This window comes from Ambystoma mexicanum, chromosome 10 (genome assembly GCF_040938575.1).
Source record: "Ambystoma mexicanum isolate Mex_15411 chromosome 10, UKY_AmexF1_1, whole genome shotgun sequence".
NCBI classification, from domain to species: Eukaryota; Metazoa; Chordata; class Amphibia; order Caudata; family Ambystomatidae; genus Ambystoma; species Ambystoma mexicanum.
Genome location: NC_090932.1, coordinates 255596182 through 255609444, shown reverse-complemented (window position 1 = coordinate 255609444; position 13263 = coordinate 255596182). Strand labels below are relative to the sequence as shown.

The 13263-nt window shown below is 42.5% G+C and overlaps 1 protein-coding gene across 17 annotated transcripts in view; it reads right to left on the bottom strand.

Moving 5' to 3' along the window:
* Positions 1-13263, bottom strand: part of LOC138491330 (E3 ubiquitin-protein ligase TRIM15-like) — a 362853-nt gene that overhangs the window by 292113 nt on the left and 57477 nt on the right. For all 17 annotated transcript variants that reach the window (XM_069617789.1, XM_069617794.1, XM_069617791.1 and 14 more), the window contains exons 3-4: positions 11412-11432; positions 2646-2666 (exon numbers count right to left, since the gene is read on the bottom strand). In XM_069617789.1, the coding sequence (XP_069473890.1) occupies positions 2646-2666; positions 11412-11432 (42 nt within the window). The remainder of the gene's footprint in view (positions 1-2645; positions 2667-11411; positions 11433-13263) is intronic.

The window sequence follows — 13263 nt, the reverse complement described above, 5'->3', positions numbered from 1 at the left end:
TTTAAAAAGTGAATATCTAATTTTAGGTGGATCCCCTCTTCAGAATGTTTGCACCAGTTTCTGATACAGGGTAGCTGGGTGTCAAAAAGCTTGACATTCAAAATAGACCATTTCAATCTATACACCTCAAGGGGTATTTCTTTGTGGTGCATTGAAACCCAATTCAAAAAACACCCTTTGTGTCAAATTTCATGGACGAGATCAAATGTCACAGAGGAAAATGTTTTTTCATTATTCTATGAGAAGTGCCATTTGCCCTTCATCCATCTCTAAGACTTGTGAATAGCTTGGTTTGCAGTCCATCAACTATGCTAATAATAGGCTGTGCCACCTTATTGTTAAGAATTCACCCAACAAATGTTGCCTCCATTGAAAAAAAATATGGTCCAAAACTGGTTGCAAAGTAACCCATCATAAATGCAGTTCTACATGGTGGGTTAAGAAAAGTGAAACATAGAACTGCACTGGATCAGGTCTGTAGATCCAGGCGAGTGCCCATAAATGAATATGAAACCAGAACTGTCAATGATACATGTAAGGTACCTCGGTAGTCTTTGTTCTAAGAGCAGTTAGATAGAGTTCCTGGCATAACGTCGCCCTGGCTGATCTTATGTAAATAGCCCAGTTTAAGGTTTGTTTGTAGACGAGAGATCTACTGAAATCTCACACTTGTCTTATGATATGATATGATATGACATGGCAATTATAACGCGCCTGCACGCACGTGTTTTTAGGTGTGACAAGGGGGGACAGAGGGAGGGCCAAACAATGATCTTACAGGGCCTTGTGTCATTCAGATCACACAAGTGCAGGGAAGAGTAAGGGGAGAAGTGCCAAAAGGGGGGGGTGGAACATGCAGGTAAACAAAGGTGCAGCCAGCCAGTGGCTCAGTGTAGGTAAAGGAAAGTGCAGCCAACGGGTGGCTCTTAAGCGCAAGGAGAGGGGACTGTAGGGTTACAGATGCAGGCCAAAAGTGCTGGGGGAGCCAAGAGGCAGTGTTAGGTGCAACTGGACATGCAGGGACCTGGGTCCAAGTTCAAAGGGTGACCAGGTGACCAATGCATGGACCAGAGGGGTCATCAGCATGGGAGAGGAAGAGAGAAAGCGGAAGCGAATAGAAAGGTCTTGAGTTGCTTCGGGAACCATGGATGGATCTGCTCAAATTTGAGAGAGACAGGGAGGCTGTTCCAGAGGGAGGCCACAGCAGAAGAAGGAGATCTATCCCCTACCTCTGCTTGGAAAAGTGACTGGCCCTCAGAGAGTTGGAGGTGGATGAGCGGAGTCCCAGGCCCCAGAAAGCCTTGTGGACAATGCATATGGTCTTGAACTTGATCATTGCCACCACTGGGAGCCAGTGAAGAGATTTCAGTGTTGGAGAGATAAGGATCCCTGGGCTTGAGACCAACAACAAGTCTCGCAGTCCGGTTCTGGATAAGCTGTAGAGGACGGAGAGTAGAGGCAGGACGATTTAGAAAGAGGCTTTTGCAGTGGTCCAGCCAAGAGAAGACCAGAGGTCTAGAGACTGTGAGCTTCTGGGGAAAGTGAGGAAAGGCACAATACCTCTGTGGAGGTGCAGCTGACATATTGACTTCTTAGAGACATCAGAGATGTGAGGAGAGAAGGAGAGGTGGACTCAAATATGACCCAAGGTTCTTAGCCTCACAGGAAGGCATAGGAAGAGGGCCCAGAGTAGGCAGCCAGAGAGAGAAAAGGCCATACCAAACTGGGCAACAACAATATTAGACAACAAGAGATAAAAGTTTCATTTTAAAAAAAATGGTGGCCAAGTTTGCTTATAGAGGTAGGGCCCCATCTATGCCTAGTTTTGCAACCTATGATTCCAGCGGCAAGCAGGGATGCTGGGTCAAGTTTCAATGGCACAGAATGCATTGACTGTCATTGTTAAATGTATCTCTGTACTAAAAGGCCAGAAAATATGTTCATTGTGGAGGGAATGGAATATAGAAATGAGACATAGAGTTAAGAATGGGGTTAGGCAAGGAAGTATTGGGCCCTTCCTCATGCCGATGAGCTGTTCATTTGATGCAGAAAAACATGTAGTGTAATATATTGTTGGCTTCACAATTTCGCTAACCTCGATCTAGTCATTGCAGTTTAAGTTACAATTCTTAGTAGATATTGAGACCACTGTTTGTAAATGTGTAGATAAGACTGCGGAACTCATAGTAATTAAACGTGGAAACGAAAACAGAATGCCAACGAAGATTGGGCAAGAACTACAGAGATATGTAAGATGCTTGCCCATTTGTGCTTTAGTTGGAGCAGAAATGGCATGGTGACCATATTTCAGCACACCTACGATTCTAATCTCAAATGGCGAAAGCCAACAGCACAAGGGCCATTTTGAGGTGCAGCCATTTTAATTTCAGCTAACATATGTACGATTTAATTATTTTCTATTGCACTGGTTGCCAGTACAGAATTAGTTAATAGTAACAACTGTTACGCTCCCTTCCACCAAATTGCAAAACTCTGCTACCAAGCACTATATTTGGTTTATTATTAGCTTTATTTTTATTTTTATTTTTATATTAGCTTTGGTTTACAGAATAAAAATAAAATGCAATTGAAAGCTAAATGACTGTTTCAAGATTTACTTTTTAGATTAACATTTCCATGCTTACCTTTCACATTGCTAGCAGTATCTAAAATAGGATAGGAAAAAAGAAAAAGAAGTTATGTTCTGCACAATTTGGGGCATAGACATCGTTTTTTTTAATTAAGTATGATGAACTTACTTTTTGGGCAGATGTCTAAAACCTGATTTTAGTCTCTAGGACTTTCCGATAAAGTTGAATAACAAAACAATTTAAAATGTATCCAGGAAAGTTCAATCTAAATCAATATAAATGGGTGGACCTGCAATACAATGTTTCTAGAAAAGAGAAAATTGATACCAAAAATGTGATAATTTGGACTTATGATTGTTAAGGGAGTAGAGGAAACAACTTTGCAGAGAAGGTAACTGACAGTGGAAGTTAATTTGTAAAGAAAGCAACTCTGGAAACCTACGAATGTTATATTTTCCACAATCTTTGCCTTTTTAAAATCCCCCCAAATCCAGGTCTTGTTTCATTCGTTCCAGACTTTAAGAAATACTTCCTCTTCATACAAAAAACAGAAGTGGTGTGAGGGCAGAACAGGTATACGGTTGTTTGCTGCATCATTGAGAGTCCTCAGTCCTTGGTTTGAGAAAGGCAGGGAGGCTGTTCCAAAGGGAGGCCCCAGCAGAAGAAAGAGATCTACCCCCAACGCTCTGCTTGGAAAAGTGACTGGCCCTCAGAGAGTTGGAGGTGGACGAGCGGAGAGCTCGAGAGGGGAGATGTTTAGGAAGAGAGTGTTAGAGGTAGTGTGGTCCCAGGCCCCAGAAAGCCTTGTGGACAATGCAAAGGGTCTTGAACTTGATCCTTGCCGCCACTGGGAGCCATTGAAGAGATTTTATAATTTATAATTATTTATTAATGTGATACAGTTTTAAACAAATGTAAAAAACTTTACACATAAATTAACATCAAATATCTCAAATACAAATTACAATACAATAAAATACAATACGATTCCGAATCTTAATAAAATCCTTGGTTCCATTTCTGGATAGTTAATTTATAAGGATTTGAGTCTAAATCTAAGAGAAATGGGAAAACGTCTTAAACTGAATCGTACTAAAAATATACAATATTTCATATTTACACTACGAAACACAATAACATTTACTTATCGGGGAAAGACCCCCTTGGGTTTAATTTCATGAGAGCGGCTGCTATTCGCCATACCTGATAAAGTGCTAAATGAAGTTTAGGGTTATTTGTGTTAACACATTGTTTCCAAAAGTCTGCTTGGCCCATATAGTCTGTATTGTGGACGAATTCGCCCAGATACTTATTGTATTCTATTCTCATTTTACCACAGCTTGTCAGCACATGTTGGGCCGTCTCAGGTTCAGTAGGAAGATCACAGATCCTGCAGTATCTTTCTGCCAGGTTAAACCCCCGTGCAGGGCCCTGGGTAGATAAAGTCGGCAGGTAGTTAAGGCGCATTAATAGGATAAACCGCCTCAGATGCTCTGATGGGCACTGATTTAGATAAAGTTGCGCTTTTCCATAGGTATAAAGTCTGAATAAAATAAAGCTATAGCTTTTCAGGCTATTAAGGTGTTTAAAATTGTTCTGCCAGTCCCACAGATTAAGGCGATTGCGCATGCTGGTAATCAGGTCTTCATTTTCCCGGCCCCATTCGGGAGACCAACTGATTTCTTCAGTTAGGGACCGGATCTGATTTTCAAATTTAGCCTGTCTACCAGCCGCACAATCTTCCCTGATCGTCTGAAATAGTTTATTTGTTGGTTTGTTGTTGAGCTTAATATGGAATTCCATCCTCTTTCTTATTACCATGGCTCTGAGGGAAAAGATTCCCATCTCAAGCCTAATAATAGCCATGGGAATACATTGCGGAAGGCCGAGGATTTTCCTCCAGAACTTACCCTCTATCAGTTGTAACCATCCTAGATTCATATTTATCAGTGGGTCTAAACCATACGTCACCATAGGAGCCAGACATTGAATATATAGCTGTCGTGCTGCCTATATTGAGAATCCACATTGCTCATGTGTGAATTTATAAACTAAGGCTGTAAGTTGAGCAGCTTTTGCTTTGCGCTCCTGGATGCAGGTAAAGTAGTTTCCTTTGTTATCGAATTCCACCCCCAGATATCTATACATATGCGTGTATTCAATTTCGTTCGCTCCCAGCATCATTCTTGGTCTAGCCACTCTGCCAGCCGTATATAGCAACAACTTGGTCTTACTGTTATTGATAACTAGTTCATTGCTTTCAGCATAGTGCCATAACTGTTTGGCTGATCTCAGGATACCACTAAAAGTGTGGTCCATGATCAGCAAGTCGTCTGCATAAGCTAGTAGTGGACAGTGATAGGAACCTATCTTAGGGGGACAATTATTAGTCTCTAGGAGGCATTTAGGTATGTCTGAAATAAACAAGTTATATAATGTTGGAGCAGTGACACAGCCTTGTTTTACTCCTCGCCTCTGAGGAATGGGTTTGGTCACCGAACCCAGATTGTCCAGCCTAACTTGGACTGTGTTATTTGAGTGTAATAGCTCCAGATAGTACAATAGAGGTTCAGGGCAGCCTAGGTTCCTCAGTTTGTTCCATTAAAGGGAGCGATTGACCGAGTCGGAGGCCGCCTTAAAATCAATATATAGTGCATATAGAGGGGGATTAGAGCGAGATAGCGCCTTGTTTCTCAAAGTATCCATAATAAATATGTTATTGGAAGTGGAAAAGCCTGCTCTAAAGCCACTTTGGAATTGATCTAAGATCCCAGCTTTCTCTACCCATAATAGTAATTCTTTCAGAATGAGTGCTGCAAACAGTTTCCCAGAGCAGTCCAGCATAGATAAGAGCCGGTAATTCGTAGGATCGGCCCTGCTACCTTTCTTGAAAACAGGTATGATGATGGCTGTCTGCCATGATGTCGGTATATTACCTTCATGTAGTATTTTATCAAACAATATTTTCAAGAGGTTTGCCCAAAAGGGGGGGTTACTCCTCAGCACTATATTAGAGAGGCCATTAGGGCCTGGAGCACGAGAGGTGTTTAAAGCCTTGATTCTTATCAGCAAGTCCTCCACAGAGGTAGAGAATGGAGGAGTAAGGGGTTTGCTAGCCCTGGGGATGTCGGTCACATAGTTGCTTCCCGTATTTCTTGTTTCTAGAAAGGAGATCCATTTATCTTCTCCTATAGGATTAATCATACTAGGTAAAGTTTTCCCCTTCGCCTTCCCCAATATGGACCAAATTTTGCGAGTGTTCTTACTACGTAGTGTCCTGACTGTATGTTGCCACCTTTCTAACTTCCTTGTGTTTTTATGTATTTTTAGCCATATTTGGTAGGTGGCCTTCAGCTTTCTTATTTTAAGGGCAATCTCCTTCTTAGGATCAGGGCCGTTTCTTATATACCTCTTATCTCTTCTAAGCTTACGTTTCCTATCTCTGATCGCACGGTCAAATTCGTTAGCGGTCTTGCCCACCATCAGGCCCATTTTACGAGAACCGTCTAGCGCAGAGAACTTACTTATCCACCTTTCTATTTGTTCCGGTGACTTGTGCATAAACATATTTAATTGTTTGCTACCACACTCTTCAGACGCCCTTGTGGCTTTTAGAATATTATTCGTTGACCAGGAGATGCGATTTAGGGAATGGTTAGTTACAAGATCTCCCAGGTTTACCAATTCGGCATTCGGGTGGCTAAATCCCAGTGATAATATCAGAGGGTCATGATCACTCCATTTGTATTCGCACACCTTCATGTCTTTGACAATTAATGCGATCTCTACACTAGTATAGATATAGTCTAAAGTGCTCATACTGCTCCCGTTCTTCCATGTAAATTTACCCGGGCTATCGTTTCTAGTACGACCATTAATTATTTCAAGGTCCCAGCAGTCAAAGAAACCCTTCCAGCACATCCCTTCTATGTCCGTAACAGCCTGATTCCATATACTGTGACTTGTTAGAAGCTGATTATTACTAGTGCCACCACCGCTATTGATTCTACAATTCAAGTCCCCAGCCACAATAATAAAATCTCTACCGTTGGTTACATTCCAATCACTGAGGAGCTTATGCAGGTTATCCTGTATACTTTCTCTGTGTTTTGCGCCCGGGGGATTATATATATTAATTAGTAATATTTCTTCCCATCTTGCTTTAATCCTAAGGGTAAGAGCAGCAGCACATAGATAGTCACTATCCACTGGGACCATTCTGCTTTTCAGCTTATTTGAGATCCCTATCGCTAGACCTCCATATGGTCGTCCACGTATGCCTTTCTTCGCAAGGGTATGATAAATAGTATACCCATCCATGGCTGTCTGCTGTAGCAGCCATGTTTCTTGTAATAGAAAGATGGGGAATTTGCTTATCATTGATAGAGAGCCCTTGTTAGTGAGGAAATGCTGGTGACGATGTGTGTTCCAGCTTAGGAGGGTTTGATCTCATGATTGTTGTAGGACTAGGGGCAGCGACTCTGCCAGCCATTTCAGAGTATTTTGGATGTCTGTCATCTGCACGTTCTTTCCCGTTTTTTGTGGGGGTGTATCATTCTTATTTGTGGCTGTTGTTGGTTCATCACTTGGAAGTAGCGGATCTTCCTTCTCTTTACAGGCATCTACTTCCACCCCTACCTGTAGTAGACATTGTTTGTGTGATCGAATCAATTGGGCAGATGCCAGAACACAACAATGGAGGGCTGACACATTGGGGTTGCGAACAGAGAGCGGTTCTACAAAGGAGAAATCCTCTGAGCGGATTACCCGCAATTGTGGGATCAAATGCAGTTTATTTAAAACCTCCGTTCTTGTCAACCACTTATCCCTCTTCTTTTGATTTAAGTTTTTGATGATACATATTTTACTTGTATTAGGGATATCGATTTCAATTGTTTCCAGTGGTGTAGGAGGTCCCTTGTTGTCCACCTTATGCTGCTCGTCTTGGTGTACATATATAGAGTCTACTTCAGCGGAGTTAGTTGAAAGGTCGGGATTGGAATCTTCTATAATCGTGCTGGTGATTTCCTGTGTTATATCCGGGATAATCCAACTTGTTAGGGTCCCCATCCCTTTCTTAACATTATTTTTAGTTTTCCGCTTCTTACGTTTAGATTTTTTTGTACGTATTGTTGGAACGTTAGTGGCAGGTAACGGGGAGGCTATTTCCGCAACCAAGTTTTTTGCAGCTAGGCGTCTTTGTTGACATCGCTGTTTTTTTGTCAGGGGTATTACCAGGGCTTTCACTGTAGATTTTTCCAAATTGTCAGGTATCTTCTGTGGGTCCTGTCCCTCATCTCCCTTAGAGGGATGTTGGTTGGGTAGATCTTGCCCCATAGGAATGAGGGGATTGGAAAGCCCCAGCTGTATTATTGAGTTTGCATGGATCCTCCCGCATAGTTTTAGCAGAATTTTCATAGCAAATTGGAGGGAGGCTACTGAGGCTTGCAGATCTATAATGGCTAGATTGTTACCAACTTCCAAGTTTCCATTATCTCCTTTGTCCATATGTTCCGGATCATCAGAGCTTATATACAGATTTGGGGAAGTTGATAGCCGTTCTTCTGACAGAACTACTGGGGAGGTAGGGGAGGGGCGCATGGGGAAAGAGCCCGATAAATTTGATGTTGAATTACCAGGTTGCCTAGGGCTAATAGGACCTCCAGGATTTTGCTGTCCCCCCTGAGCTGTATTTAGAACCTGTGCCTCAATCATAAGTGGATAATCATTAAAAACTGTAAGAGGACTGTTTAGTGGGGCCATTGATTTTTGAATTGATAGGCATAGATCTAGAAGAGAATTGTTATCAATGTCATTGAAGTTAGTATTATCCAAAGAGATACTGTTGTTATGCAGGACTGGTGGTTGAGGGTTACTGGCTTCTGTTCCTAATTTATCCCCAGTGACGGTAGTCTTGGTGTGGATTTTCCCAAACATAGCTGGGATAGTTCCTTTAATCGATCTGCCCTCCTCCTCAGTAGTATTGATATTCTTATTAGTTTTCTGTAGAGGAAGGTCCCTAGATCCTTCTTGGCTCTTACGCAGGTTATAACGAGTTTTGTTCTGCCTGGTTTTGGCCATGGGCTTTGATAGTTTTAGTCACCCTACTCCTAGTAAGAGGTAGTAGATGAATAGGTACAATCGGGTGAATATTGTCACGCTTCAGTTGTGTCAGGTTCCACCATATATGTGGGCAGGAGTACACTGAGGCACTACTGTATAGATTTATAGTATAAATAGCTCACCTTTGCAGGTTCCAAGCTGTAAGTGGCGCCACAGCACCAAACAGTCACAAAACAGTCAGCGCCCTTCACCCCTGTCGGGCTTAACGCCGCAAGGGTGGTAGCCTGAGTCTTTTGGCTGCTCCCGAAGTCACGTGATGGATCACGTGCTGTGCGTAGCTCCGCCCCCTCCAGGAAGCGTGTGGCACGGCTGACGGCGGCAAGAGTCGAGGAGCGACTCGCAGTGCCGGTCAGTAAGGTAGCGCTCCAATTAGCTACAATTCAGGGTCTCCAGGAAAGGCACAATACACAAGACGGGCGGCAGCCTGAGTCTTTTGGCTGCTCCCGAAGTCACGTGATGGATCACGTGCCGTGCGTAGCTCCGCCCCCTCCAGGAAGCGTGTGGCACGGCTGACGGCGGCAAGAGTCGAGGAGCGACTCGCAGTGCCGGTCAGTAAGGTAGCGCTCCAATTAGCTACAATTCAGGGTCTCCAGGAAATTTCAGAGCTGGAGAGATAAGGATCCCTGAAATCTTGAAACCAAGGACAAGTCTCGCAGTCCTGTTCTGGATAAGTTGTAGAGGACGGAGAGTATAGTCAGGACAAGAGGCTGTTGCGTTAGTCCAGCCAAGAGAGGACCAGAGTTGTAGAGACAGTGAGCTTCTGGGGAAAGTGAGGAAAGGCAGAATACCTCTGAGGAGGTGCAGCTGAGAGATTGACTTCTTAGAGACAGCAGCGATGTGAGGAGAGAAGGAGAAGTGGACTTGAAGATGACCTCAAGGTTCTAGCCTCACAGGTAAGCGTAGGAAGAAGGCCCAGAGTAGGCGGCTAGAAAGAGAGAGGAAAAGAGGGAGCAGGCGCTCCGATGAGCAAGATCTCAGTCTTACTGGCATTTACGCAGAGATCATTGGTGGCACACTCTCCTGGATTGCAGACAGAGTGTCTGGAATGAGAGAAGGAGAAGAGGCAGCCGAGGGGAATCTGAACGCGAGCTGGGTGTCATCTGCATAACACTGAAAGTTGTAGCAGAGAGCAGTGTTGCTGTGAGCAAGAGATACCAGGTATTGGTTGAACAGCCAGGGAGAAAGGTTAGACCCCTGGGGTTCACCACAGGTAGAGAGAGAGATAGGAGAGAGGAAGGACCCCAGCTGGAACTGCGAGGTTTGATCAGTGCGAAAGGAGGTCAGCCAGACCAGTGCCTGATCATTGATACCCAGATTATCACGGAGGCGATTGAACAGGATGGCATGGTTCACCATATCAAAAGCAAAAGAACGATCGAGAAGAATGAGGACAGAAGGAAGCTTAGAATCAAGGTTAGTGAGCAGGTCCTCACAGATGTTCAGGAGAGCAGTTTCCGTGCTTCTGCCAGCTCTGAAGCCAGACTGGTGGTCATGGAGACCAACAACAGATTTAGTGTGAAGATTAAGCTGGGAGATGGCCAGCTTTTCCAAGAGTTTGCCCAGGAAAGGAGTGCTAAAGATCGGGCAATAGTTAACCAGAGAGGAAGGATCTGCAATTATTTGGTTATTGCAGAAAGGCCACAACACAAATAATTGCTCCTCATCCCCCATGTTAGAAATCACATTGCGATGTAGCAGAATGGATGCCAACTGCCATTGCCCAACTTCCACCCTGGACACCTCTGATAACAATTTCAACAAACATCCACTGGCCATAGTGGAAGAAAAGGCCATACCAAACTGGGCAACAACAATATTAAACAACAAGAGATAAAAGTTTTATTTTCCAAAAATTGGTTGCCAGGTTTGCTTATAGAGGTAGGGCCCCATCTATGCCTAGTTTTGCAGCCTTTGATTCCAGCGGAAAGCAGGGATGCTAAGTCAAGCTTGAATGGCACAGAATGCATTGACTGTCATTGCTAAAAGTATCTCTGTACTAAAAGGCCAGAAAATCTGTTCATTGTAGAGAAAATTAAATATAGAAATGAGACATTAGAATTAAGAATGGGGTTAGGCAAGGAAGTATTGGGCCCTTCCTCATGTGGATGAGCTGTTCATTTGATGCAGAAAAACATGTGGTGTAATATATTGTTGGCTTCACAATTTCGCTACACACGATCTAGTCATTGCAGTTTACGTTACCAGTAATAGAATCTATACTATAATTCTGACTAGTTATTGAGACCACTATTTTTAAATGTGGAGATAAGACTCTGAAACTCATAGTAAACAAACTTGGAATGCCAACGGAGATTGGGCAAAGAACTACAGAGATATGTAAGATGCTTGCCCATTCGTGCATTAGTTGGAGCAGAAACTGAATGATGACCATTTTTCATCACACCTACGATTCTAATCTCAAATGGCGAAAGCCGACAGTAAGATGGCCATTTTGAGGTGCAGCAATTTTGATTTCAACTAACCTATGTATGATTTATTATTTTCTATCAAACGGGTTGGCAGTACAGAATTGGTTAATAGTAACAACTGTTACCTTCCCTTCCACCAAATTGCAAAACTCTGTAGGCAAGCACTATATTAGAGCTTTGTTGTACAGAATAAAAATAAAATGCAATTGAAAGCTAAATAACTGTTTGTTTCAAGATTTATTTTCTAGATTACCATATCCATGCTTACCTTTCACATTGCTAGCAGTATCTAAAATAGGATAGGAAAAAAGACAAAGAGGTTATTTTCTACACAATTTGGGGCAAAGACATCGTTTTTTAAAAAAAAAATCAAGTTTGATGAACTAAAACATATATATATATATATATATATTTTGTTGTTTTTGTTACCTTTAGTTTGTTATACAAACTTTTATAACATTTCATACGTACAAATTATTCGAAATATTTATACTCATTACAATCACCTAACACAGCTCAAGACTCCCCTTACATAAAAAACTAAATCAATCTTAAGTAAGATGCTAGTGTACACAGATATCTTGAATAGGTAAACACACATTGCAATTGTTTAAAAGTGTAGACCGCCCTAGCATCTCGCGTCTAGTACAAGTAGCGGAAATAGGACAACATCCAATCAAAATAAAAAATAGGCAACTTGTTGTTAGTGTGGGCATTAAAGGCAAACCAAACAAATCACACATACATTAGCACTGCCTACTACACGTACTAAAAAAAAGAATTAAAAAAAAAAAAATGATGAACTTACTTTTTGGGCAGATGTCTGAAACCTGATTCTACTCTCTTGGACTTTCCGATAAAGTTGAATAACAAAACAATTAAAAATGTATCCAGGAAAGTTCAATCTAAATCAATATAAATGGATGGACCTGCAATACAATGTTTCTAGAAAAGAGTACATTGATACCAAAAATTAGATCATTTGGACTTAAGGTCGTTAAGGGAGTAGAAGAAACATCTTTGCAGCGAAAATAACTTAAAGTGGAAGTTAATTTGTAAAGAAAGCAACTCTGGAATCCCAGCAATGTTATATTTATCAAAATCTTTCTTTTTTAAAATCCCTCCAAATTCAGTCCTTGTTTCCTTTGTTTCAGACTTAAAGAAATACTTACTCTTCATACAAAAAGCAGAAGTGGTGTGAGGGCAGAACAGGTATGCGGTTAGTTGCTGGATCATTGAGAGCACTCAGCCTTTGGTTGATAAAGCTCTGTGCAAAATAAAAATTCCCATGGAGCAAAAGGAGCGCATTTTTTTAAATCTAATTGACAGATGCATAGTGCATTTCTATGCGGCTGTGATCTGGAAGTGAACCTCCACTGAAGGCTATTAGTTGGCTCTCTCTGTGTGTGGCCTTTGAGTTAAAATTGCAAATTCTGCTTAGGATAGGAATAAGATTGGGAGTTGTGTGTGGAGCAGAGGCAGTATGAGTTTGATGCAGTGCAGCTAGGCGGTTGTATCACGTGACGGGACCAATAAATGAAGTCCATCACCGCGTGAGAAAGGTCAGCCATCCCACCATATCTTCCCACCCGGGTGTGCCCACCCAGGACATTTCAGTCATGCCATTTCATCCCTTGAAACATCCTCCTTAAGTTTATTGTTGCTGCTGGCAGGTGCACCCTGAATGCTCACAGAGAAGGAGGTGGGCACTATATTCATGGCTCTGGCAGTAATTGTGCTGATATCAGCAGCACCTGCAGCAAATGCTATAATTATGATGTTTAACCAGTTTCCAAGAGCCTCAGAGGTTCTAGCACGCCCTTGACACCCAGCTGCCACACGCCCACTACAAGATCCTGTGTGCACCTGCCGCAGAAACTATTCTGCTGCCGTTGCCTAATCATGCCAAGATTACCAAGTGTGTTCCTACTACACCCCCATAAAGTCACTGACTGCCTTGTTATTTCTCAGCAGTTCCAGCAGACATAGCCCTCTGAGTATTGGCGGTGCAGGAGACCTCCTACACATACACACTATGCAAGGTGTAATGCACAAAGAAACATTAAAGTTGGTCCGTAGTTGTGCAGGCATTGAATAGGCATTCGTCAGGGATCGCCATC